General features: G+C 44.2%; 1 protein-coding gene across 3 annotated transcripts in view; it reads right to left on the reverse strand.

The window, feature by feature from the left end:
* PLEKHM3 (pleckstrin homology domain containing M3) overlaps positions 1 to 27,229 on the reverse strand; it is an 84,500-nt gene that overhangs the window by 30,863 nt on the left and 26,408 nt on the right. For all 3 annotated transcript variants that reach the window (XM_081166505.1, XM_081166506.1, XM_081166507.1), the window contains 2 exons: positions 19,444 to 19,589; positions 7,822 to 8,015 (listed from right to left, as the gene is read on the reverse strand). In XM_081166505.1, coding sequence (XP_081022631.1) covers positions 7,822 to 8,015; positions 19,444 to 19,589 — 340 coding nt within the window. The remainder of the gene's footprint in view (positions 1 to 7,821; positions 8,016 to 19,443; positions 19,590 to 27,229) is intronic.

A 27,229-nucleotide genomic window follows, 5' to 3' on the forward strand; every position in this document is an offset into this window, starting at 1 on the left:
AGTTGCAGGGTTTGTAGCTATGTCCCTTTGTTAAGAATAAACACTGTCCAAAGGCATTTAAGATATGATTTGTCATCAGCTCAGAGTAATTTTTCTGCACTGAATTAAGCACTCCGACAGCTAGGCTAAAACAACTGCAAACAGACCTGCCTAAGACCTATGCGAAAAGCCAAAGTACAAAAGTGATAAGCGCAGAGTAAATTCTGAAGTTCACAGTCTGCAGCTCAATGAAATCGAGGCAGGTGGGCATAAATCAAGGAACTGTTCTTATGAGGATATATAAGAAAAAGATTCAAATACCTTGGTTCTCAAATATCTGTTCCAGAAGTCCGTTTGACTCCCGAAACTATTTGAAAACTAAGGCGTGGCTTCCGATTGGCTGCAGGGGCTTCTCACACTCAAGTGGAAGCCGTGTCGGACATTTGGCTTCCAAAAAATGTTCGAAAACTGGAACACTTACTTCTAGGTTTTCGGTGTTCGGGAGCCAAAACGTACAAGTACCAAGGCGTTCAAGAACCAAGGTACGACTGTACTACTGTATGCAAAAAACAGTTTGATCAAGTGCCATTCTCTTTCAGAACAAATAGTGCTGCTCTTGATCTACCCACTTTTAGAAGTTTATGTCCAGAGTAGATTTAAGCCCAGATCCTTTAAAAAATCTGTCTGACTGTTCACTCCTATAGACTCGATTGTCCTGCAGCAGTGCAAACTGATTTTGTTTCTGTGCTGGACAACTAAAACAGAGCTGCCCAGCTGCTTCCCCCGCCCTCTCGCCAGACAAACAACTTTAGAGTGAAAAAGAAGCACTAGGCTGTGCCGGTGAATTGCATCCTAAGATGACCAAAAGGCTCTTAAGATGTGGCTGCTGGAAGCCCCTTCCCCACCTCTTCTGTGTAGCTTACTTGTTCTTGCTTTTAAAAAAAGCTTATTGTATTAAACATTTTGGCAAAAAAAAACCCCAAATAATCTAAAGAAGAGGTCTGCACAAAAATGAAATGTCAATGTCAACAAAGTGAATCCAGAAAGCAAAGTAGCTATAACACAGAACTGCTTAATCATCATCACCACCATCATATTTATATGCCACCCATCTGAATGGCTTGCCCCAGCCACTCTGGGCAGCTTCCAAAAAAATATAAAAACACAATAAAACAACATAAAAAAAACTTCCCTACGCCTGGCTGCCTTCAGATGTCTCCTAAAAGTAATACACTTGCTTATCTGTTTGATATCTGGTGGGAAGGCGCACGCCACTACCAAGAAGGAACCTGGAACCCCACTTTTTGCAGTGATGAAATCGCCAGAAGGCCCTCAGAGCAATAAGTTAAGTGAAGGTGAAGTAGAAACCTAAGCAGACTTGGCTAATAAGATTTATACTGAGCTGGTTTGTTTTGTTCTGGATTGTCTCCATCATTTATTTCTTTTAATACTGCAGTACTGTTTTACATTTTGAATATTTGCAATTCAGAACATAATTGGTTGTTCAGAAACATCTTTTAGTGATCTTGTTTCTTTATATCTGAAAAATGAAGTACTGGGCAGGAAGTAGTTAAAAGGCTAACCTTTCATCTACTTTGCCACAGAGGCAGTTGCTGTTTCTGCAGGTGCACTTTAAAAGATTGCTGCAAGCTTTTCCTAAAGTGATAAATATATGCTGGACATAGGTAGAGCCAATTTTTCAAGCAATGCTTCTGCAAGTGAAAACAATTTTCAATCTCAGTGGGATTTTTAAAAAAGGCAATCTCTTATGAAAGAAAAGGGGCATTTGTCATTTTCTAATATCCACTGTTTTCTAAAATCTCTTCTAAAATATGATCAATGCCATTATCTCCTTTGTCATGCAGCAATTTTAGCAATCTTATAAGAAATTCTACATGCCATTTAAAGCTGGTTTTTGGAAAGCTGTGTTACGTCAGTCCTGCAACAAATACAGCATTTCTAGAGTCCCATGATTTTAATGTCACCTATTCTTTCAACGCGGGTGGCGCTGTGGGCTAAAGCCTCAGCGCCTAGGGCTTGCCGATCGAAAGGTCGGCGGTTCGAATCCCCGCGGCGGGGTGCGCTCCCGCTGCTCGGTCCCAGCGCCTGCCAACCTAGCAGTTCGAAAGCACCCCCGGGTGCAAGTAGATAAATAGGTACCGCTTACCAGCGGGAAGGTAAACGGCGTTCCGTGTGCTGCGCTGGCTCGCCAGATGCAGCTTTGTCACGCTGGCCACGTGACCCGGAAGTGTCTCCGGACAGCGCTGGCCCCCGGCCAATAGATGTGAGATGGACGCACAAACCCCAGAGTCTGTCAAGACTGGCCCGTTCGGGCAGGGGTACCTTTACCTTTACCTTTATTCTTTCAAAATCTGCAGTTTTGGAAATTTGGGGCGACAGATTTCCAGGAGCTGCTCCTGTGGAGAGTATGAACTTGAAAATACTTTATGCAAATTTTCAACATGGACAGACCTGCAAGTTTGTGAAATCCAAGATTCCAAGTGGTCCTTTTAGGAAAGCCAGTCAACTTGCCTATATATGGTGCTTGTGTACCATAAAAAAAAATCACCTATGATGTTATTACCAATCCATGTAACATGTTTGTACATGCATGCAGGGCAGGACATACTTGTGAGTGGAATGTTGTTGTGTGAAAAAAGTCCCGTGGGTGAGATGGAGAGACTTGAAGGCCAAGGATGGTTTGGGAGGACCTGGCAAATTGCTCTGGCTGAGAAACCAACTCACCAGAGCAAATCAATTACATACATACATAATTTTATCTGTATCCGCTTTTCCACAGTGCAAACCGTGCCACAGGTGGCTTTCAGCATTCTACATAGCAAAAGTAGTCACAAACAATTAAAACATTTTAAAAATACACAATTAAACTGAACATATTCCACATAAATCACAATAGCTAAAATAAAATTACAAAACCCCCAAAAACCCTGCTGTTTAGGGAAGTTTTCAATGTATGGTGTTTTATTGTGTTTTTAAGATTCTGTTGGGAGCTGCCCAGAGTGGCTGGGGAAACCCATCCATGTGGGCAGGGTATAAATATATTCTTATTCTTATTATATTAAAAGCAAATACCACTTCAGCCTCACGTTCCTTATTTTGACCAGATACACATACTTGATTTGTGGTATTAATTGTGTTGTAATCTTCCATCTTTCACCATCTATCTCCCTCTTAACCATTGGTCAATAACACAAATCTTGGTTGATGGGTTGTTGTTTTTCTGTTTATTACAACTTTTGCTATAAAAGCGAAATGAAAACGTTTTGAAAAACCATCTGTGATTGCATTATCAAGTAGGAAATTAAAAGGGAATCTTAAATATGAACTCTTTTGGAGCTACTACGAGAGAGACCACTTCTGGTGGTGGTTCCAAGTTGCCATGACGTGAAGGAGAATCACATAGCTCTGCTGTTACTGCTGGCTAACACTTCCACTTTGCTCCTACCGAGGCCACTGCAATGTTGTGCCACTTTTCCTGGAGAAACTATTGAGAGAAAAGGCCCACCGAGGGCCAAAGGGCCTCCAGAAATGGCACATTGCTTCTAGATAGCTCTATTGTACTGGATAAAGTTAAGCGAGAAACCACCAGTCCATCAGAGCTAACAAGCGCCATGGCCTCTCTAGGGTCAGATGTTACGGACTGTGACAATGAAGCAGGATGCACTCAAACTCAAGCTATTCCCCCCTTTTTTTTGCAAAGCACTTCTGTTTCTGTACAGTGGTACAGTGGTACCTTGCAAGACGAATGCCTCGCAAGACGGAAAACTCGCAAGATGAAAGGGTTTTTGGTTTTTTGAGTTGCTTCGCAAGACGATTTTCCCTATGGGCTTGCTTTGCAAGAAGGAAACGTCTTGCAAGTTTGTTTCCTTTTTCTTAACACCGTTAATACAGTTGCAACTTGACTTCAAGGAGCAACTCATAGCACGCGGTGTGGTAGCCTTTTTTGAGGTTTTTGAAGACTTTGGTGATTTTTGAAGCTTTTCCAAAACTTTTCCGACACCGTGCTTCGCAAGACGAAAAAATCACAAGACAAAAAAAACTCGCGGAACAAATTAATTTCATCTTGCGAGGCACCACTGTACCTCGGGTTAAGTACTTAATTCGTTCTGGAAGTCCGTACTTAACCTGAAACTGTTCTTAACCTGAAGCACGACTTTAGCCTCCTGCTGCTGCCGCGCTGTAAGAGCACAATTTCTGTTCTCATCCTGAAGCAAAGTTCTTAACCTGAAGCACTATTTCTGGGTTAGCGGAGTCTGTAACCTGAAGCGTATGTAATCCGAGGTACCACTGTAATAATCTTAGCCTTTATTTAAATAGCCGATGCAACAAGCACCCCGGAATAATCAAGAAAGGTGATCTGATAAATCACCGTAAATACTACTTTGTTCAAAGGGAACACAGAGAACTCCAAGACTTCTTTTCGTTCTCCTACATGTTAGGCTATAGTTGCTTCGGAAATAAACTGCAACTCCAGCGCACAGATTTGGCAGCCATTTCCCCACACTTTCTCTTGTGAACTGCCCTGGGATTTTTGGATGAAGGGTGGTAAACAAATCAATAATAATAATAATAATAATAATAATAATAATAATAATAATAATTATTATTATTATTATTATTACTAATACCCTTGTGCATTTTAACACACAAGCATGGATAGTAATGAAAACCAGAAGAAAAACAGGAGCAGACTCTTCTCTTTCCCTCAGAAGAAAGGCTATCCATGCTGTAAAAGCAACAGGGTGCCATCGTGATTAATCAGTCCGCTCTTAGTTCTCTCTGGACGGCCCTATTAACAGTTTTGTTTCAGCTTGTTTATACCACACTGACAGGACTTCAAGATGGTGTTCTTGAAGAGCTGCTGGTTTTTCACTGAAACGAAGAATAAGTGGGAACGGGGTGGGTAATAATTTAACCATGAAAAAACAAACTCCTAGATTACCTCACGTTCTGCAGAAATGGCGATTGTGTTACAAATAAGGGCTACAAAATAGGAAATAACATAGTGGATAATCACTGGCAAGGTTTTCATTCACAGAACAAGAAACTAGGAAGTGTAATAAAATCTTGCACACGCACACACAAAATAATGAGGTTAAAACACACACACACACACAGAGTGAGGCTCACACATGAACAAAAAGATGGAGAAAGGGAAAAGGATTTATCCTCATGATGAGAGTTGTTATGAGGTTTGAGGGCATGGCAGACTGTGTTCAGAGAATTGTCGCTACCAATACGGTTTTATAGTCGAAGGTTAATCCAAGCTGACCTGACGACAAGATAAAATTAAGCTATGTTCTGTTACTCAAACACCTTTTACCGTATTTTTCGCTCTATAACACGCACCCGACCATAACACGCACATAGTTTTTAGAGGAGGAAAATCCGTAGGCATGCCACCCGTAGGCATTCCCTCCATAACACGCACAGACATTTCCCCTTACTTTTTAGGAGGAAAAAAGTGAGTGTTATGGTGCAAAAAATACGGTAATTTAGCCCATTGGAAACCTTTTAAAATAATTTTTTCTTCCCGCTGATTTTATTGGCAGCATCATTCCATGTGCCTACCACGTCTTACCCCAACGGGCTATGCTGCAATGCTACTTTCCCCCAACATTGATAACAATTTGATATTTTCAGTTCTTGGAAGCCCCCGAAAACCACATCCCAACTTCGCCCTCCCTGCCTCCAGCACTAGGTCCACGCGACTGCTTCTTCCTCCGCCTCTAATCCTCCTTTGTTTGGGCACTTTGTAGCTCCCAGCGGTTCTTATTTTCTCAGGTTTGCTTTTGTTCCTGTGCTCTCCTGAATGCCTCTTCACAGCTTCTCCTGGCCCCTTTTCCATCACCTTTTCCCATCAGCTCTGGCTCTTCATCCGCAGCCCGCATCCTCACCTTCCCCTCTCTGCCCCATGTCTCCAGGCCCTGTTGCTTTTCTCTCTTTGTTTCCTTTGATCTCTTTTCTCCGACTCTCTTCATTGACTTGGTTCAGCCCTCCCTGCCTCTTTATTTTAATCAGAACATTCTTTTATTTTTTTCCCCCTTTGGTGTTAATCAAAAGCAGTAATTTCTTTCTCCGACACCTTTTTCTGAACTGCACCCTCCATAAGCCATCCTGCCTTCATACTAATTGAAGGAGGCACTATTACCAGTATTACAAATGAAGGATAGGGAAAAAGCAGATGATAATGTCGCTTGTGGATGCGTGTGTAAGGGCAAGGCAATAATTTGTAAAGCATTGCATGCACTCTCCTTACAAAGTTGCAGATCTTTTATTTAAAAGAAAGAAAAAGTTCCGTTCAGTCCCCGCAACACACACTTAAAACAGGAATGTGGTTACCAGCATCTCCCACCTTCCTGACACTGACGACTCCCCTTAGCTGTTCTTGACATTTTGAACCAAGGCACAGACACAGGTTATCTCCTGAATGGCAAAGATCACTTCCCTTTCATTACTGGCAAAACAAGCAGGTGCCAATTGTCTTTCTTCCCCTACCCTGCAACAGGGCACAATTTAGGGAGGATAGTAGGGAATCATCTATTTATATGAAAGCAAATCCACATTATTGTGTTCTGGCCACCCCCACCCCCCACATTCTGGCACACCACAGTGTGACCAAGAGACAGAACCAAGGTACAGTTCCAGTTTTTTGCTTCCTTGGCTCTTAATTATTTCCAGTGAACTCCATGAGACAAAAGAAACAAATACCGTATTTTTCGCTCTATAACACACACCTGACCATAACACGTACGTAGTTTTTAGAGGAGGAAAATCCGTAGGGCATGCCACCCGTAGGCATTCGCTCCATAACACGCACAGACATTTCCCCTTACTTTCTAGGAGGAAAAAAGTGAGTGTTATGGTGCAAAAAATACGGTAATTTCTGGGGTTTGTTGCGTGGGTACAAATCTGAATTTCCCTTCCCTCCTTCTTAGGCCTTGTAAGCCGTGTTCAATTCAGAGGAGGAGGAGGGCACCATTTCAACAGCAGGCCTTACCCTGTTCCTAGCTCTGCCTGAGGCACCGACCTCAGTGATGGATGGGGGAGGAAAAGTCGGGCAGTAGGTGACTCCAAACCACAGGACTTTAAATGCAGTTCCCCTGGGATGCTAAGAGCTATTGCTGGATCGCCCAGTGGCAATTATATTTCAGACGCATCACTGAAATGCCTCTGCAAATGCACAAACCCCAGCTGAGTGGGAACTCTTCCAGCAGTAGGAGCACTAGCCAAAATAACAGCCATGTTCATGTGCTCAAAGTGTGGCGTTTTGGTGCAGCTCAGTGTCACAGCACATGGTCTGCATGAAGCAGTGCCAGGCTCAATCCCAGGCATCTAGAGTTGCAAAGGATCTCATGTGGCAGGGCAGGGAAAGACGGCGATCTTGGAGAATTACAGCAAGGTCAGAATACACCATGTGAGACTAGTTGGATTAATGATCTGACACAGCGAGTCAGTTCCATATGCCTTGTATGTATGTAACTTGTTCCAAAGCCTGCATATTCTATTGCTCTCTAATTGGCATGCAATGACTGCTAAGTTTACATCTGCTGGACAGAAAACCATTCCTGCTGTAAGGCTGTCAGTTTGCGGAGCCGCTCTCTTCCCAATATCCTTAAGAGAAGCGCTGGTGAATCAGAGATATTTTAAGGCCATGGACCATCCAGTTGCATGGGGAAGTATCCAGTTACAACGAGTAGGCAGACGCAATGGGCAGCACTTTAATTGCTAGGTCATGGGAACCGAGAAGAGGAAGTGAGAGACAGACAAACAGGGGAAGGGAGCCCCGAAGGAAGCTTGCCTGATACCCCTTCTTCCTACCTCCTTCGCAGGTCTTCGGCCACTGCTGCTCTGCAGCTGAACAAATAGGCTCGGAGGGATTTCAGCTGCTGTCTCAGACGGACCACCGTTGTCAGTGGCTCAACATGTCTATACAGCATCGGGTTTTCCTGCTGGATGTCAATCAAGGGCTCTTCATACACATATTCCAGGAACTCTTTGGCTTGCTTTGATACCTAGGAAAGGGGTGGGGGTGGGGGAAATCCATTAAGCTCAGCTCAGCCTCTAATAAAACCTCTAAATGCTCACGGGCAATCGATACTATCTCCTCAGCGGTGTTATACTAGTTACGCTAAAGTGTTCTGAGGTTGTAATACAACCTAATTTACCCAAATGGCTCAAGGGACATCTTTATGCATCTGTATTACTGGGCGCCTGGATAGCACTTGGAAGGCTAGTTGGATGCTTGAAATGCTATTCGATATACCGTCATGAAGAGACAGAGGCTATGGGGGTGAATTCAGATATTCAGCTAACCTAGATTCAATTACTGGAAGCTTCTACAGAACATACTGAACACACACACACACACACACACACTGACTTTAAGTGTGCATATGAATAGCAGATTCTGCAGAACCTAATCTAACCGCACTGGCAAAGCCTGGATAAAATACAGTATATGCTGGATCAAAGCTCTCTCATTACCAGACCTGTATACTGTTCTTGCACTAGAAAGGCATTTGGGCTGGAGAGCTGTTTTAATTCAGCTCGTGTCCGTCCTCTGATCCTAGTATCTGCCCATAAATGTTTCTATGTGAATGCAAAATAAGAGGCTCCTGTAGGTTTTGAGGCATTCCACCCTTGAAACTAACCAGACAACTGAGGAAGACTGTTACTTTTATTACCACCCTGCCCACTCCCCAATGTCAGCTTTCCTTATTTTACTCAAACTCATCACAATCCTGCAAGAAAGGCGACTGTTATTTAATAGGATGAAGTACTGAAAGGCCATTCACCTGATTAAGACATTCAATGGCTCTTCATAGAGCAAGGTACAGCTGTGCGGAAGTAGTAATACAACCAACAGGAAGCACTACTTGGCAGCAATTTGTATGTGTGTCAGGCTTAAAACAACAATAATGGAGCACTGTGCTTATGTGAATTGTCACTAGGACACAATACCTGCAGTGCTGGCTCTGGGATTTTGGGGGCCTCAACATGATCTTCTAACATGGATAAGATGGGAAAGGCAAGTCAGATACTTTGTGTAAAGTGGAACGGGGAGCTGCGGTAGTCTAGCGGGCCTCTGCTGGATTTAGGATTTAAATGCCCAACCTCCCAATCTGGAACCAGTGGAACCAGTGTGGTACGCATAACCGTGCCTGATCAGATACGTGGAAAGTGTTGGTACATCCAAACCAGGCCAAAGGCCATAGCCTGATGAAGTTATACAATGAATTTCAGGGCCAAGTTGGAAATTGAATTCAGTTCTCCAAAGCCAACGATTTTGCTGGGCCCTGGAAAGCCATAATTGCAGCGTTCACAGTAAAAGCAGGATGACTTTCACTCCGCAAGCCCCCTGGATCTATTGAACAACTTTATTTTGAATCGTACAGTGGTACCTCGGGTTAAGTACTTAATTCGTTCCGGAGGTCCGTTCTTAACCTGAAACTGTGCTTAACCTAAAGCACCACTTTAGCTAATGGGGCCTCCTGCTGCCGCCGCGCCGCCGGAGCACGATTTCTGTTCTCATCCTGAAGCAAAGTTCTTAACCCGAGATACTATTTCTGGGTTAGCGGAGTCTGTAACCTGAAGCGTATGTAACCTGAAGCGTATGTAACCCGAGGTACCACTGTATTGGCTCTCCAGTAGAGGAAAAAGGGAAGATGTAAGAGTAACAAAGAAATAAAAGGGGAAGCCCCAGAAAAGGGATACTCAAGTGTTTAGATCAGAGCTTTCCAAACTTTTCATGTCGGTGACACGCTTTTTAGATATGCATCATTTCACGACACAGTAATTCAGTTTTACTAGCAAACTGCAGGTGAAATTAACCCCTTTCCAGGCCTGGGAGGAATGCAGGGAGCATTCGTGTGATACTCCTATATACTGCAGTCGGCACACTAATGTGTCGCAACACACAATTTGGAAAGCTCTGGTTTAGATGTTATATAAGTCTTTTGTGCACCCAGAAAAAGACTGTTCCAAAGTCATCCAAAATTACCAACTCCACTAAACGCTTGGTGCTTACTCATAATTACACAGCTGTACATTTTAAGACACAGGTGGGACTGTAAAATGAATTAAAAGCGCATGGCTTTCCAGATGTTCAACAAGCTGCCCTGAAACAGTCATTTGTCAGCTGCTACAATTAAACAGCAAAACGAGCCCATTTTTTCTCAGTGCTTAGAACAAAGTAACAAAACAAAACAAAAACTCACAATATACGCTAATCTTCCTGCACACAGTTGCTTTCACAGAAATTCCATTCAAAACAGTGAGATTTAAAGCAACTATGCATAGGACCATAAGCCAGAAAGTAATAGTGTTGGTTTAAAAGGGAAAACAGAACATGCCTCTGTTTTTACTGAATTATTATTTGAAGTGCTCCCTCTTTGTTCTCTACTTGGTCCACACTTGGTCATCTGGATATCGTGGATTTTATGCAGCGTGTGGCTATGGGGTACAAAACTGAAGACCCTCTCTGAAGACACGAAATGGAATAGATTAAAGTGCTCTTCCGGACCTTTTCGGCTTTATGATATAATTTAAAAAATTAACTGCAACACTTTTGAGTTTAAGGAAAAAACCCATCAGATAACTGCTACAAAGTACTGAAATGAACAGTGCTCAAATTAATGAAATATAATAATCCTAAGAATGAAAACTAGCTTTCCCAACACATTTTTAGGGGCAAAGTATGACCATGAGAGACTCTCTCATTGTTCATTTCTGTATCATTTTTTTGGCAGGGCAGAGGAGTGAGGATGGAAATGAGATGCACAGAACTGAAGAACTGTTAGTTTTCTCCAAAATTATACATTTAGGCTTATGGATTACCTGCCTGGTCACTATGGGGCATGCTACAATTAATTCAGAAAGGTGAGGAGGCAGGCAGTAGAGAAGAATTGCTTATTTTTCCTTGCTATCCTCCTGCACTTAATTTGTGCTCTATCAGAAACTCAGCTTTGATCCAAGAGTAGGTAAAGTGCACAGCTTGGAAAATGAGATTTTGAAACTATGATAACCCAACCTCACCTGCTTGGGACCTTGTCAGAACCTTGTTCACAAGGAGCTTCAGGGACAGCAAAGGACAAGGAATACCAAGCAAAGTCAATTATATATACAGTCAGGGCGTTGTCTCCTAAATTCTCAGACCAGCAAGTAAATTTGGCCTGAAAGCTTCTACAGGGGACAGGGAGCATCACCTGGCTCATTCTGGCCAGTTGTGTCTAAGGGTCCGGCATTGGGATAGCATGAAAAATCATGCAAGGAACATGAGGCGACATGAAAATTCCCCTAGTAGCATTATTCACACAATCCATGTATCCAAGGATGGTTGTTGTTGTTGTTGTTTAGTTGTTTAGTCGTGTCCGACTCTTCGTGACCCCATGGACCAGAGCACGCCAGGCACTCCTGTCTTCCACTGCCTCCCGCAGTTTGGTCAGACTCATGTTTGTAGCTTTGAGAACACCGTCCAACCATCTCGTCCTCTGTCATCCCCTTCTCCTTGTGCCCTCCATCTTTCCCAACATCAGGGTCTTTTCCAGGGAGTCTTCTCTTCTCATGAGGTGGCCGAAGTATTGGAGCCTCAGCTTCACAATCTGTCCTTCGAGTGAGCACTCAGGGCTGATTTCCCTAAGAATGGATAGGTTTGATCTTCTTGCAGTCCATGGGACTCTCCAGAGTCTCCTCCAGCACCAGAATTCAAAAGCATCCATTCTTCGGCGATCAGCCTTCTTGATGGTCCAGCTCTCAGTTCCATACATCACCACAGGGAAAACCATGGGCAAAAAAAATGAGAGGCACAAATACAAGATGGGTGACACCTGGCTTGAGAGCAGTACATGTGAAAAGGATCTAGGAGTCTTGGTTGACCACAAACTTGACATGAGCTAACAGTGTGACGCGGCAGCTAAAAAAGCCAATGCAATTCTGGGCTGCATCAATAGGAGTATAGCATCTAGATCAAGGGAAGTAATAGTGCCACTGTATTCTGCTCTGGTCAGACCACACCTGGAGTACTGTGTCCAGTTCTGGGCACCACAATTCAAGAAGGACACTGACAAACTGGAACGTGTCCAGAGGAGGGCAACCAAAATGGTCAAAGGCCTGGAAACGATGCCTTGTGAGGAACGGCTAAGGGAGCTGGGCATGTTTAGCCTGGAGAAGAGGAGGTTAAGGGGTGATATGATAGCCATGTTCAAATATATAAAAGGATGTCACATAGAGGAGGGAGAAAGGTTGTTTTCTGCTGCTCCAGAGAAGCGGACACGGAGCAATGGATCCAAACTACAAGAAAGAAGATTCCACCTAAACATTAGGAAGAACTTCCTGACAGTAAGAGCTGTTCGACAGTGGAATTTGCTGCCAAGGAGTGTGGTGGAGTCTCCTACTTTGGAGGTCTTTAAGCAGAGGCTTGACAACCATATGTCAGGAGTGCTCTGGTGGTGTTTCCTGCTTGGCAGGGGGTTGGACTCGATGGCCCTTGTGGTCTCTTCCAACTCTATGATTCTATGATTCTATGATTCTATACGGACCTTTGTTGGCAAGGTCAACAAAAGGATGGAACATGAGAAAAACCCATATTTCAATCATATTATTCCATTTTAAAAATCAGTACTTAAATAAAGTGGAGACTCTTAACTCAGCTCTTTTCCTGTCTGCTCAAAGTGCTCGACACGCAGTTCCTTTTCCATGTTATTGTACAAATCTATGAAAAGACCAAAATGCTGCCTACATGTGCCATGAGGAAACTGCATTCCTTTGGGCAGAAATCCCTGATTAATAGCAAGAACTGAGCCCAACTATAAACACGTTGAATAATAATTTAATCATAAAGTACTGGCAATGACTTCAATGGCACAGTTGCACATTCTGAAATACAGGTGGGGCCATAAAAGAAATGTAATGTTATGGTTCTCCAGATGGCTAGGATCAATAAGCTGCAATAAATGCCCCATCTATTTGTCAGCTGCTACTATTATTTTTAAAAATAAACAAGAAAGAAAATTGTCAACTGGCAGCCCCATCAGACACTTATTGTCTGAGAGAATCTGCAAAGAGAACTTCACAAATCTCAAAATTACAGAATCCTTTGAGAGAGAGAAGGGAACCTTTGCAGACATTGTTGATTTGCACTGAATCTCTTACAAAAATAATACTAAAAATTGGAAGCAATAATTTGAAGATTAATAAAGACACAAAACACTTGTATGTTGTTATATAATGGTTTACCAATGGTGCTGTACACCATGAAATGAAATGCATACACATACAGAATATAAATCTTGGTATTGCTTTAAAAACAAAGGGGCTTTTATCCACATATTGCAGCTATGTAAAAGAACAAGAAAATTGTGGAAAATATAGTATTACAGATATTATAAATGAAATGTGTAAAATTAAAACCAGAATTGAAGCTCTGCTTGCTGCATTTTGTATCTTGCAGTATTCAAATGCCAGTTCTGTATACAAATTGAATGTGAATTACTGCCTGAAAGTGAATTTTTATGTTCTATGCAGAGTATTTGCGTTGTAACTGTATTTAGGTTTTGTATATCACCTTTTCTGGCAATTTTATTGATTCTGCATGTACAAAAAACATGCAACGTAACATTCATTAACAAGCACACTCAGCTCTCCAATGTTTACATTTGGAGGGAACATTACATTTGGGTCAGCATCACTGACCCAATAGCCGATGTACTTTAGGCGCAACAAGTCTCTCCCAAAGCTGGCATGAGATCCAGGTGGACAAAGATCCTCTGCTGATGTATTAATGAACGTGATAAAGAGAAAACAGATGGCTTCTAAGGCTTCTCGCTCAGCTTGGCCCACAGCCAGCCTAATGCTATGGCTTAGTTTCCCCCTCAATAGAGCACGGTGCCAAATGTGTTCATACCAGTTCTCAATCGAAAAGTCTGAAGTGGTCTCCTGGTCTCAGCCACAGTCGTCCTCACAGCAACCAGGAGAAAAATTGTGAGGTCTTTGTAAGCCAAGCCGAGGCCCGAGAAGGCAGCAAGACCAGCCACAATGGCACAGACTGACGGGCGATCCTAGAATTTATCTATCTGTCTAGGTAAAGGTAAAGGGACCCCTGACCATTAGGTCCAGTCGTGACCGACTCTGGGGTTGCGGTGCTCATCTTGCTTTACTGGCCGAGGGAGGCGGTGTACAGCTTCCGGGTCATGTGGCCAGCAGGACTAAGCCGCTTCTGGCGAACCAGAGCAGTGCACGGAAATGCTGTTTACCTTCCCTACCATATTTTTTGCTCTATAAGACTCACTTTTTCCCTCCTAAAAAGTAAGGGGAAATGTGTGTGCATCTTATGGAGTGAATGCAGGCTGCACAGTATCCCAGAAGCCAGAACAGCAACAGGGATTGTTGCTTTCACTGCGCAGTGATCCCTCTTGCTGTTCTGGCTTCTGAGATTCAGAATATTTTTTTCTTGTTTTCCTCCTCCAAAAACTAGGTGCGTCTTGTGGTCTGGTGCGTCTTATAGAGCGAAAAATACGGTATTTATCTACTTGCACTTTGATGTGCTTTCGAACTGCTAGGTGGGCAGGAGCAGTGACCGAGCAACGGGAGCTCACCCCGTCGCAGGGATCCGAACCGCCAACCTTCTGATCAGCAAGCCCCAGGCTCTGTGGTTTAACCCACAGCGCCACCCACATCCTATATCTATCATCTATCTATCTATCTATCTATCTATCTATCTATCTATCTATCTATCTATTTATTTTGAGAACTTGTAGCCCACTCTTCAGCCAGAGCGGCTTACATGAAATCAAAACAAGATAATCCCTACCTGCACACTTATATTCTAATAAATAAACTTTGGCTCTATCCATTCTTTTCCCAATGAAAGGACAAATTTTAAGACCACAAAGCTAGTTTGCCTTGCTATACAAGAGTCATCTGTCTTAAAATGGAATAAAGTAGTCTTTTGTATTTGGATATGGAATTAAATTTGTTAATCTTAATGGGATAAAATACTTGAAATGTGGTTGCATATTTTTTTATACACAGTGGTACCTCGGGTTACATATGCTTCAGGTTACAGACTCTGCTAACCCTGAAATAGTACTTCGGGTTAAGAACTTTGCTTCAGGATGAGAACAGAAATCATGATCTGGCGGTGCAGCGGCAACAGGAGACACCATTAGCTAAAGTTGTGCTTCAGGTTAAGAACAGTTTCAAGTTAAGAACAGACCTCTGGAACGAATTAAGTACTAAACCTGAGGTAGAGGTACCACTGTATATATTAAGGGATATATGCAACATTATTAATAAACCCGGTCACAAAACAAGGCAAGACAGCAGCTGTCAGTTATGATGAGGAACTTTTGTGTACATGTTTGTACATCTATATACAGCTATACCTTGGATCCCGAACGCCCTGGAACTTGGACGTTTTGGCTCCTGAACGCTGCAAACCCGGAAGTGATTGTTCCGGTTTGCAAACATTCTTTTGGAAGACAAACGTCCGACGGGGCTCCCATGGCTTCTGATTGGCTGCAGGACCTTCCTGCAGCCAATCAGAAGCCGCAATTTGGTTTTCAAACGTTTTGGAAGTCTAACGGACTTCCAGAACAGATTCCAGTCGATTTCCAAGATTGCCACATTCTTCCAGCTCACGTTAGAGCCACTGTAGCGGTGAGAGTTTCGGTCTTAGATTGGAGAGCTCCAGGTTCAAATCTCAATTTAGCCACAAAGCTTAACTGGTGACTCCGTCTCACTCTCGCTTAATTCTAAGGCTTGTTGGGAGAATGAAATAGGGAGAAGCAAGCAAGCATATCACATTGAGATCCTTGGAGGAAAAGGGGGAATAAACTGTTCCAAAGAGCTCATGATTTCTATTCCGCCATATTTATCACCAAAGCTTCCTTATGAAACAAATCACCATCTCACAAGGGAAACAAAGTCCAAGACCTACTAAGAGCTCCGCAAAGCACTTCTAGTTTGCAAAACCTAGTGATGCTTCCTTAGTGATCAATCAAGTTGTTGCAGGTTGAAGTGAAGCAAACACCCACAAAGGTAGTTGCGTGGTGTCAATCTTGGTTGTACAAAGTAACGGGGGAAGACTCTATTTCAATCAAGCTGTAAATGGCCAGATGAAACACAGCCTACCACTAGTCAGATATTTTTGCCTGCGAAGTGCTTGATAATCCCATCTCCTGTCCTAGGGCAGATAGCAAAAACAGGATTTTATCAAGTTTCTGGTAGGCATGGTACCAGCATGGTAGACTGAGTTTGACCTAGTGGTCATACCATGTGCAGGTCTGAACTCCAGTTCCATAATCCCAAGAATTTGTCTCATCAGATAAAGACTCAGCGAGGATTTTTCTGTGTCTTTTCTCCATATTAAATGTTCTTAGTAAGAACAAAATGTCACGTGCACCAGGGTAAGTCAGATATTATTTTGCAAAATGAGTCCAAAGATTTTGCCTTTATAATATTACTATTTTTAATATAATTAGTTACATTATAATTGGGAAGGATATATGGAATGAATGGGATGTGAGCTCTGCAAGGTTGTCAAAGGGGGTTGGGGGACAGGTTACTGAAGGCTATAAACAGGACTTGGTTTATTAACTACATTCCTTGGAAGAAGAAATGTCATATTTCAAGACAGTTGTGCTCTTTTGCTCACTGGCACCCTGACGTGGTCAGAGAATATGACCTTTTGTCATGTAGCCCTTGCAATACTAATAATAATAATGAAGTCTATGTCAGTTAGCAAGAGACTGAGCAAGTATAAGAACTTTCGGGACAGAACCAATTTTGGATGAAGACCTCTGCAGCACCCAAGGAACAGAGCGAAGCTTCCCATGATTGCTCCATTCAACATTCAAAGTGTTGGTGCTGACCTTTAAAGCCCTAAATGGCCTCAGCCCAGTAAACCTCAAGGAACAGCTGCACTCCCATTGTTCAGCCAGGACACTGAGGTCCAGATCTGAGGGCCTTCTGGCGGTTCCCTCACGGCGAGAAGTGAAGTTACAGGGAACCAGGCAGAGGGCCTTCTCAGTAGTGGCGCCCACCCTTTGGAACGCCCTCCCAAGAGATGTCAAGGAAATAAACAACTATCTGACTTTTAGAAGACATCTGAAGGCAGTCCTCTTTAGGAAAGTTTTTAATGTCTGATGTTTTATTGTATTTTTAATATTTTGTTGGAAGCCGCCCAGAGTGACTGGGGAAACCCAGTCAGATGGGCGGGGTAAAAATTATTATTATTATTATTATTATTATTATTATTATTATTATTATTATTATTATTATTTGGTACTAGCCTGCCTATCTAGTTAGACATAACAACTGTCTTTGATAAATAGATCAATTGTGAGTGTGCTGCATGTATAAAGGTAAAGGTAAAGGTAAAGGTACCCCTGCCCGTACGGGCCAGTCTTGCCAGACTCTAGGGTTGTGCGCTCATCTCACTCTATAGGCCGGGAGCCAGCGCTGTCCGCAGACACTTCTGGGTCACGTGGCCAGCGTGACAAGCTGCATCTGGCGAGCCAGCGCAGCACACGGAACGCCGTTTACCTTCCCGCTGGTAAGTGGTCCCTATTTATCTACTTGCATCCGGAGGTGCTTTTGAACTGCTAGGTTGGCAGGCGCTGGGACCGAACGACGGGAGCGCACCCCGCGGGGATTCGAACCGCCGACCATGCGATCTGCAAGTTCTAGGCACTGAGGTTTTACCCACAGCGCCACCCGCGTCCCCTGCTGCATGTATAGATGAAATTAATTAATCACTTCTTTTGAACACTGGTACTATTGCCTTGACCTCTGTGCTTTCCTCCTCTGATCCCAGGTTGCATCCATGACGGATCGTAGCATTACACTTTTTCTAAGATTTCCCCCATGGCATCCAGTTAAGACAGCAAGACAGTGTGAAAATACACTCTCCAGTTGCCCTGAAGCTGGTCAGCGCAAGCTCATCCTCATTCTAAATCCTGCTGTGGTTGAGTGCCTCATATTCCTGACCCAGCACAATGCTGCATCACTGCCTCCAGTGCTTTGCTAGATTTAGACCTCTGTACACGAAGCAGACGTGTGGGCAGGGAACGGGATGACACGTAAAACACAGTTGATATTACACATGAACAGTGAGTTCCGAGTGAACAAATGAAAACACATGCCTAGTTGTATCAACATTACCAAATAAGGCTCATGCTATGGCGCATACATTGATTCCCCTACGCAGAATTGTTGCAGAGAAAAATAACAGGTTCACATTTCTACCCGGGAGCAGCAATAGGAACAGGAGGTGAGCGCTCTCAATGGCTCCATTTGACTCATTCTGTGCTCTGGAGATTAAGCAGCGCCAAAGTTTCCAAAATAATTTGCAGAGGCACAGACATTTGCAGTTGGGAAGCATGTAATGAGGACTGAAATCTCACCAGGTCTCCGTGAGGCTTAATAGGAAATGTCTTGTGCACAAGTGAAAAGGGTGGAAAGCCAGAATTAAGAAACAGCCTTCTGTCTGTCAAAGCCGGTCAGTGCTGCCTATCTCCGATAGCAAGTTGACATCAAACCCTGCTTTGGCTGTGATACCCAATGGATCTCAGCTCAAGGTCCCCACAGAATTCCTCCAGATATAACGGTATCTGAGCAAGCGGTCTTGCACTTGTGGTGACTTTAAGTGTCAGTCAAAGCACAGGGGAGGGTGTGCACCTTACTCGGGCTAGGCCAAAGAAGTTCAGCCAAGACTCCCTCCACCGCACAAGCATTGTGGGGAAGGGAGAAAAATCTCAAAATGTTCAGACAGAGGTGGGTTTATGTTTAAGACAAGGTGTCTGAGCGTTTTGCCTTTAAACAGCCTCGGTCCAGTATACCTGAAGGAGCGTCTCCTCCTCCATCGTTCTGCCCAGACACTGAGGTCCAGCACCAAGGGCCTTCTAGCGGTTCCCTCATGGCGAGAAGCCAAGTTACAGGGAACCAGGCAGAGGGCCTTTTCGGTAGTGGCACCCACCCTGTGGAACACCCTCCCACCAGATGTCAAAGAGAAAAATAACTACCAAACTTTTAGAAGACATCTGAAGGCAGCCCTGTTTAGGGAAGCTTTTAATGTTTGATAGGTTATTGTATTTTAGTGTTTTGTTGGAAGCCGCCCAGAGTGGCTGGGGAAACCCAGCCAGATGGGCATGGTATAAATTATTATTATTATTATTATTATTATTCCCTCTCTTCCCCCAACTCATTTCTACAGAAAAAGAAAGCTTTGCCAAGTGGTGACGAAGCTGCACCCTCAAAATTATTCCCTCCTCATGGGGGACAGAGTGCCTGATGGGAACATGCTATGTCACGAGGTTGTGTGGATTCCAGGGGCTTTCTTGGGGATGAGGAAGATGGCTTCCCCCGCTGGTTTCGCACTCAGCGCAACTGTTCACATGGGCATTCGTCACTAAGGGCAGGAGAAGGGATTCCTTCATGTCCTACCTTGTATTTTGAAGTGTCCCAGTTATGAACCAGCCGAGCAGGAATTAGAAAGCTGTCGTCCACGTGACAGATGTTGCAGTAGTACCACCCGCTGTAACTGCACACCTTGGCTTTGCCATTGGAGAGGCCTATGGACCGCTGACAACCTGCCAATAAGGGGGGGAAAGGAAAAAAACAGCTTTAAAAAATGCAGGACTCTTAGCAGTATTGGAAGGAAATCTCCATAACTACACACTGCTGTTTTAGTAAGAGAGCGAACACAGAATATATAATTACTTTTCAAAACAGAACAATTACAGCTCTAAATAAATATTACCAGAATGAGAGAATGAGGCGTTTTTGATAACTGCTTGTGTGACATTCCATGCTATCCTATTATAAAATACAGTTGTACCTTGGAAGTCAGACAGCTTAGTTCCCCGAATGTTTTGGCTCCCGCATGTCGCAAACCTGCAGCCAATAGGAAGCTGCGCTTTGTTTTTCGAACGTTTTGGAAGTCGAATGGACTTCTGGAACAGATTCCACTCGACTTCCAAGGTACGACTGTATAAGATTCTGAACCACACAAATCTCTAACATGTCCTCATATGCTATGAAATAGTTTCAGGAATCCATGTACAAGCCCAGTTTCATATTACAGTGGTACCTCTGGTTACATACTTAATTCGTTCCGGAGGTCCATTCTTACTCTGAAACTGTTCTTAACCTGAAGCACCACTTTAGCTAAGGGGGCCTCCCGCTGCTGCCGTGCTGCCACCGCGCCATTTCTGTTCTCATCCTGAAGCAAAGTTCTTAACCTGAGGTACTATTTCTGAGTTAGTGGAGTCTGTAACCTGAAGCGTATGTAACCCGGGGTACCACTGAACAGCTTAGCAACTGGAAGCCCAGAGCCAAAGTGGGTCTCCTAAAGAGATAGTGGTACCTCGGGTTACATACGCTTCAGGTTACAGGCTCCACTAACCCAGAAATAGTGCTTCAGGTTAAGAACTTTGCTTCAGGATGAGAACAGAAATCGCGCAGCGGCGGTGCAGCAGCAGCAGCAGGAGGCCCCATTAGCTAAAGTGGTGCTTCAAGTTAAGAAAAGTTTCAGGTTAAGAACGGACCTCCGGAACGAATTAAGTACTTAACCCGAGGTATCACTGTACTGTATTGGCTGTTTTTCCTGATGACCGTGGTAACACCATTTGCTTGGGCAGCCTGCTTCGTGGAATGGGTTAGGGTGCGTGAAGAAGCCCGGTCCATCACTTTCCAGCTTCTCAAAAGCACCCTTCTTACAATTCTATGATTCTAAGAACATTGGGCTTGCTTTGAAACGACGTGTTCTTAGAATGCTCAAGCTGATAGCAAGTAACACAGATTTGGGGGGGAGGGAAAGGGGATTGTTAGCAGAGAGGAGATTTTTTGGCTCAGGCACTGATTACATGTGTCCACAAAAGAAGGTTTCATGGAAACCCTGAACGATCTGCCGTGAATGTCAGGATGCACAGATTTTGCTTATCTGTAAAGTCCAAGTGAATATGCCCAATATAGGAAGGAGAATGTACATAGCTCGCTCATACAGCCCATGCAGAAGGTCCCAGATTAAATTCTGGGCATCTCCAGGCAGGGCTTATCTGAAATGCTGAAAGGTTGTTTCTGGTCCATGTAGACAATACCTAGTCAAGATCAATCAGTGGTCTCGCTCAGTAAATGGCAGCTTCCAATGTTCCTAATATATAGTGTGGGAGGAGTTAATTGGTTCAATTTAGCATCTATTCAAGCCTATCAACTTCTGCGTCTGGGTGTGCCTTGCCAAAGTTTACTTTTTTGAACCAAAAAAAGTGTCCAAATGGTGCATCCTGGAGATTCAATTGTTTTGATAAATTCAAACTCTGATCTCAGATTCAGTGATGACGTGAAATTGAATGCTTGATTCCGAGCCCACTTCTCGTTTCTTCCATATTTTTTTAAGCTTTGGAGTAACCATCAACGTGGCTGCAGAGTATATAGCAAGGGGAAGAATATTCTGTGAGGAACCTGACCGGGAAAAGTTGACAACAGGAAGCCGAACAGCCATAAAAGCTTCATTCACAGAAATTGCCTGAACATTTTCAGACTAGAAACCACGAGGGCTAGAAACATGAATCTTAAAATAAAAAGCTGGAAATCCCAGAAGTCAAAGTTCTCTGCCAGGTACCGGTCAGCCCTCCTCTACAGATATGCAATCCTGAAGAAGGCAGCTTTTTCCTGTTGCTCCCTTCCTCTAGAAGTCTCTATTCCTCCTCTTTGCTCTATGACCTCTCCCAAGGAAGCGATTGCTGCTAAACCTGTTTTCACGCAGCAAAGCCATTCGCTTTCCACTTGATTTGTACTTGCCCTCCATTTCCTTGACAACACATTTTTGACCTGGGTCACACAGCAGAATGCACACAAACAGCCCTGTGTAGCCGAGTGAATTGCAAAACGACAAACTTAAGGAAGAGCGAGAGCTGCAAATAACAGTACAGCATCTTCCTGTCCCATTAGACACGACCGCTGAGGTTGCAGCGTTCTCCCTGCCCCAACTGTGTTGAAACCGTTCAACATCAACATCCCTCGCCTTGTGCCTGTTGCCTGTTTTATTTTACAAGGACCGTTATTTCTACAACCCCCTCAAATCAAGTTATGAAAGCAGTCGATTCCTTTGATGTTAGGAGGTTCAAAGTGATGCACGGTGACAAATGTATCTCAGTGGCAGACACCAATTAAGCTATTTGCAAAAAATAAAGAAGGGAAAGAAAGAGGCGGGAGCAGTGATACAGCACAAGGTTGAGTACCTCTGTTGCATAGAGTCCGGATTCTAAGGCTTACAATGCTATTCCTTTCTTAGACTTCCACACACACACCCTTTCTTATTAGCACTATTACATTTACTGGAATGAAATGCCATTGGGTATCCCTTTCCACACTCGCCCCCACCCTCAGTACAGGATTTTTAGGGATGCAAGTGGCCCATTTTAACTTGCAAAGGCACCTCTGTTGAATCAGCAAGCAGCAGCACTCTGTTCAAATCCATACAGGAATTTTTATGGCATCAGACGTACAACATAATATTGGTTATTGATTACTAAGACAGGGGTGGGGAACCTTTTTGGTCTCAAGAGCAAGATTCTGTTTTGCTCCCCACTCCTCCTTTTCAGGGTCTTCCAACTCCCCAGTTCTATGATTCCTTTGTACATGGTGTTGTATGTTTTAGGATGCGGGTGGCGCCATGGGTTAAACCACAGAGCCTAGGGCTTGCCTATCGGAAGGTCGGCGGTTCGAATCCCCGCGACGGGGTGAGCTCCTGTTGCTCGGTCCCTGCTCCTGCCAACCTAGCAGTTCGAAAGCACCTCAAAGTGCAAGTAGATAAATAGGTACCGCTCCAGCGGGAAGGTAAATGGCGTTTCCATGCGCTGCTCTGGTTCGCCAGAAGTGGCTTAGTCATGCTGGCCACATGACCTGGAAGCTGTACGCCGGCTCCCTCGGCCAGTAAAGCAAGAGGAGCGCTGCAACCTCAGAGTCGGTCACGACTGGACCTAATGGTCAGGGGTCCCTTTACCTTTTATTACAACAACAACAGCAATAACAACAGCCGATAGAACGGGCAGGAGGAAAAGGAGCATGGTGCTGAAAGCCTGAAAAGATAAAGTAGGCACCAGGCAAACTTGAGGAGAACGAAGGGCCCTCTCCCTGGCTGCCATGCACCACACCTCAGGGGGCTGGGCCACCCAGAGGAAGGCTCCCAAGGAAGATATCTTTGCCTAGAAAATCCATGGTCAGCTGGTATCACCTTTGAGGAAGCATTCTGCCACGTGCGCGAGGACGAGGAGGAGGAGGAACACCTCTTCTAAGATGACACCTGCGCGCATGTCACAGCAGGCACTACCGAAAACCAGAGAAAATATTTGCTCTTCAGAATTCCTTGTGCGTCATTGCCTTTGAGAATTGCATGCCTGGGGAAAGAGACTGTCTTTAACACACTGAGCTTTGTGAGCTGCTCCGGGAGCCTGGGTTAAAAAATATATCCCATATTCCTCACGCTTGGTTCTTCAAACTTCAACAGATTCAAAAGTGCAAACAAATTCAGATCTTTAGGAACCGTTGGCTATGGTTTCTTTAATCAGGTGGCAGCCCTAAGGGGGGGAGGAGGCAAGCACAATGTGCTCTTAGATAAGACCCTGTTGCAACACACATATGCAAGCAGTCTGTCCATGACCCTATGTGCCATCTTGCTAGGTCATCTTCTCTGCAGGTTTCACAACATAAATTGTTGGCAGCCTGAAGACCTTTGCACAAGGCTCTGGTGACCAGTTTATGTCAACAGACAGTATTTGCGGGTTTTTCTGTGTGTGCTGCTCAGGAAGGCCATCGGAGAAAGCACACGGTACCTCTCCTGCTCATTTCTCGGTAATTACAGTTGTGGTCCTGCTCTGGAAGGGGAGAATGAGATGGTCTGCAGACCACCCTCGCTGCCCGGCAGACGAGAGAGGTAGAGGGCTTCACTTATGCTGTGAACAATTCTGCGCTTTGTGCATGTTCATTTGGCACAAATGCAGAAGTCTAGCAACTGGGTAGGGACGCGGGTGGCGCTGTGGGTTAAACCACAGAGCCTAGGACTTGCCGATCAGAAGGTTGGAGGTTTGAATCCCCGTGACGGGGTGAGCTCCTGTTGCTCGGTCCCTGCTCCTGCCAACCTAGCAGTTCAAAAGCACATCATGTGCGAGTAGATAAATAGGGACCGCTTTGGCGGGAAGGTAAACGGCGTTTCCGTGTGCTGCTCTGGTTCACGAGAAGCGGCTTAGTCATGCTAGCCACATGACCCGGAAGCTGTCTGCGGACAAACGCCGGCTCCCTTGGCCTATAGAGCGAGATGAGCTTGCAACCCCAGAGTCGGTCACGACTGGACCTAATGGTCAGGGGTCCCTTTACCTTTACCTAGCAACTGGGTAGGAAAGCTTTCAAGCACTTGAAAAATTCAACAGGCCTGTGCATCCTGGCCTACCACACCAGACACAACACAGCTGACAGTGCACATAATGGACCACGGCAGCAAGAATCTGAATGCTAATAAACAGCTTGTACAATGCCCTGGTACAGACAGGTCTGCGGTGTTTCACACAGAAAGGTTCTGCCTTTTCCCAATCCCATTCTCCTTTCCCCAGCCTCCCCCTCATATCACGGGCAGTGGAAGGAGAGGTGGAATACATATGTCGTAATAAAAATAAATAACAGAAGGTCTCCAGAGGTCTCTCTTATTGCTGGCCAAGTTGCATCAGGCTTTAACAAGGCAAACCATTTTTAAATAAAAATTTTAAAATCCTGCCCTTTGGTATGTTTGCAAACCTCAAAATCTAAGCCAATAAAACCTAAGTGAAATACTACACTGGTTATCTCGCAAAGGTGAATACGCTGCAGGAGAAACCTTCACCCTTGAAACTGGCTGACTTTTTATTGCTTGGATTTCACAATCTCAGCATCACAAAACCACCAAGTACAACAATGCGGCACATTGCACACCTGCAGACACGTCTCACCCCCCCCACCCGCAATGTTAGAAGCAATAAAGATGATGCAAGGACTGGGGAATAGCATGTTTCAAGAGCTGAGTGGACCTGCTCTTTGGCGAGGTGAGGAATACGGAAGGGAATGGGGAGCCAACCGTTCCCCAAGCAATGCATTTCTCACACGCTTGTCTGAAATGTGGGGGGAAGGGTTTTGCCTGGATTCAAAGGAGGGAAGGGTTTTTCTCCCCTAATTATTTATTTCATAAAAAGTATACACCCCTTGCTTGAAACGGATCTGCAGAGGAGTCAGGGCGGTGAAAAGAAGAGGTCTTTCTCACACACAGTATCATTAACATATGGAATCTGCTAATGGCACCAGTTTAGAAGGCTCTGAAAAGGGATTAGCCAAATTCATGGATGGGCATTCTTATTGGGGGGGGTAATGAAATATTTTTTGGGGGGGAGGGTTTTACAAAAGTACATACATCGTTTCTGTTTTCAGATCGCCAAGTCCTTTCTACAGATAAGTTATATTCAATGTGAGACATTAATGTTGTGGTCAATATAAGGTTGGGGGAGAAGGGGGGGGCAGTAAACTTTCATTCTCTTACATGGTTGCTACTACCTGTTCTAGCTAAATGACAACTCTGATTTCGCTGAATACCAGTTGCTTCCAAGGGGAGGGAGAGGCAAGTAGGAAAGACATGTTGATTTCAGTCCGTCCTTCCTTCCCCCTAACCAAAAGCCCCTGAGCGCTGAACCACTGCTTCCATGCGCCGCAAATTTGCACATTGCAGGAAACATACTGTGATAATAACAATGCTAAAGTAAAATTGTGGCAGCAAGTTTGTGGGCTACATGTGCATGCATTATACACAATTCCAGACCTATCGGAAGATTTTCAAATGCCCCTAATATGCAAGAATGATGGCATGACTGGTCGAGCGTGGAAAATGTCACTGCACCAGAGCATTCTGAAGGCAAAAAAACCCACACACCTTCATGCATATGAACTGAACACATGCAAACAATCTCACTTTATTTTGAGGTCTGGTGAAAGATAGTGGCCAAGAGTGCCAGTCAAGACCAGGACAATGACAGGGTATCTCTGGCTCATGGGCCCATAAGGCAATTTCTGACCAGCCTTCCTTCATGTGAGTGACTTTGTTAAATGTGGCATGCAGAGGGTTGACTGCTTTCTGATCCAGCCCATCAGATGAAAGTGGCTTCCTACCCCTAGACTAGGATCAAAGAGACCAAAACTTAAAATGCAGCTGCAAAGCTCATTTGGTGACGTTGGCCCACTCACAGCCTCTCATTTTAACTTATCTCATGGGGTTGTTGGGTGGGGGAGAACCACAAATGCCATTTTGGAGAAAAGGTGGGATACAAATGAAATAATAAGGCAGCGAAGTCCTTGGTTCTGTCCTCATGTCAGCCATGAACAGTCACACACAAACACTTTTGCAATATAGAAATACTGATTTCGGCCACTGACAAGGTGGGAGTCAGAGTCCATATAGATAGATAGATAGATAGATAGATAGATAGATAGATAGATAGATATGGAAGGCGTTTTGTTCCCCACTCCTGGTCTATGGAATCACCATGAAGTTTACCATACTTAAATAACATATATGAAGTCGTTTGAATTCTCTAACACATTATATAAATTATGGTTATGATTATGATTCCAAGCGTCATATCTGGGTTTGTAGCAGATTCTCCCTATCCTGGAATTGTTCGCTTTTCTCTTACAGCTGCTTGACTTCCCCCTTAAGTCTTTGCTATTGCAATGTGTGCACGGGAATCGGAAGTTTACAGGATGCCGACAGAGGCATTTAGCATCCTAACACTTGAGCAATAAGAAAAGCTATGTAAAAATAGTAAATGAACTGTATAACAATTGGGTCCATAGGATGAGGTTGCCATAAACAAAACAGGGTGGGAACAAGCTTCCTTAATATGTTTATATAGCACAAACTATAATGGGACCCCTGCCTGAGCTAAGCATATATACCCATTTCCTATTGCAATGCTTAGGCTGCAATCCTCTGCACCGTTACCTAGAATCAGGTCCCAGTAAACTCAATAGGCCATGCACAGGATCACACTATTAGGGCTGCAATCTTATTGGAAGTTTAGTAGGAGGCTACCCCAGTGGACTTCCTTCTGAGTAAAGGAGATCAGGAGCACGGTGCACATCCTAAGCATGGTATAATTACTAGCATTATTCTAGTCCAGCAATAGTTTCAAATGGCTTCAGTATCTCCTGAACAATT

Source organism: Podarcis bocagei (assembly GCF_964188305.1).
Source record: "Podarcis bocagei genome assembly, chromosome: 1".
Taxonomy (NCBI): Eukaryota; Metazoa; Chordata; class Lepidosauria; order Squamata; family Lacertidae; genus Podarcis; species Podarcis bocagei.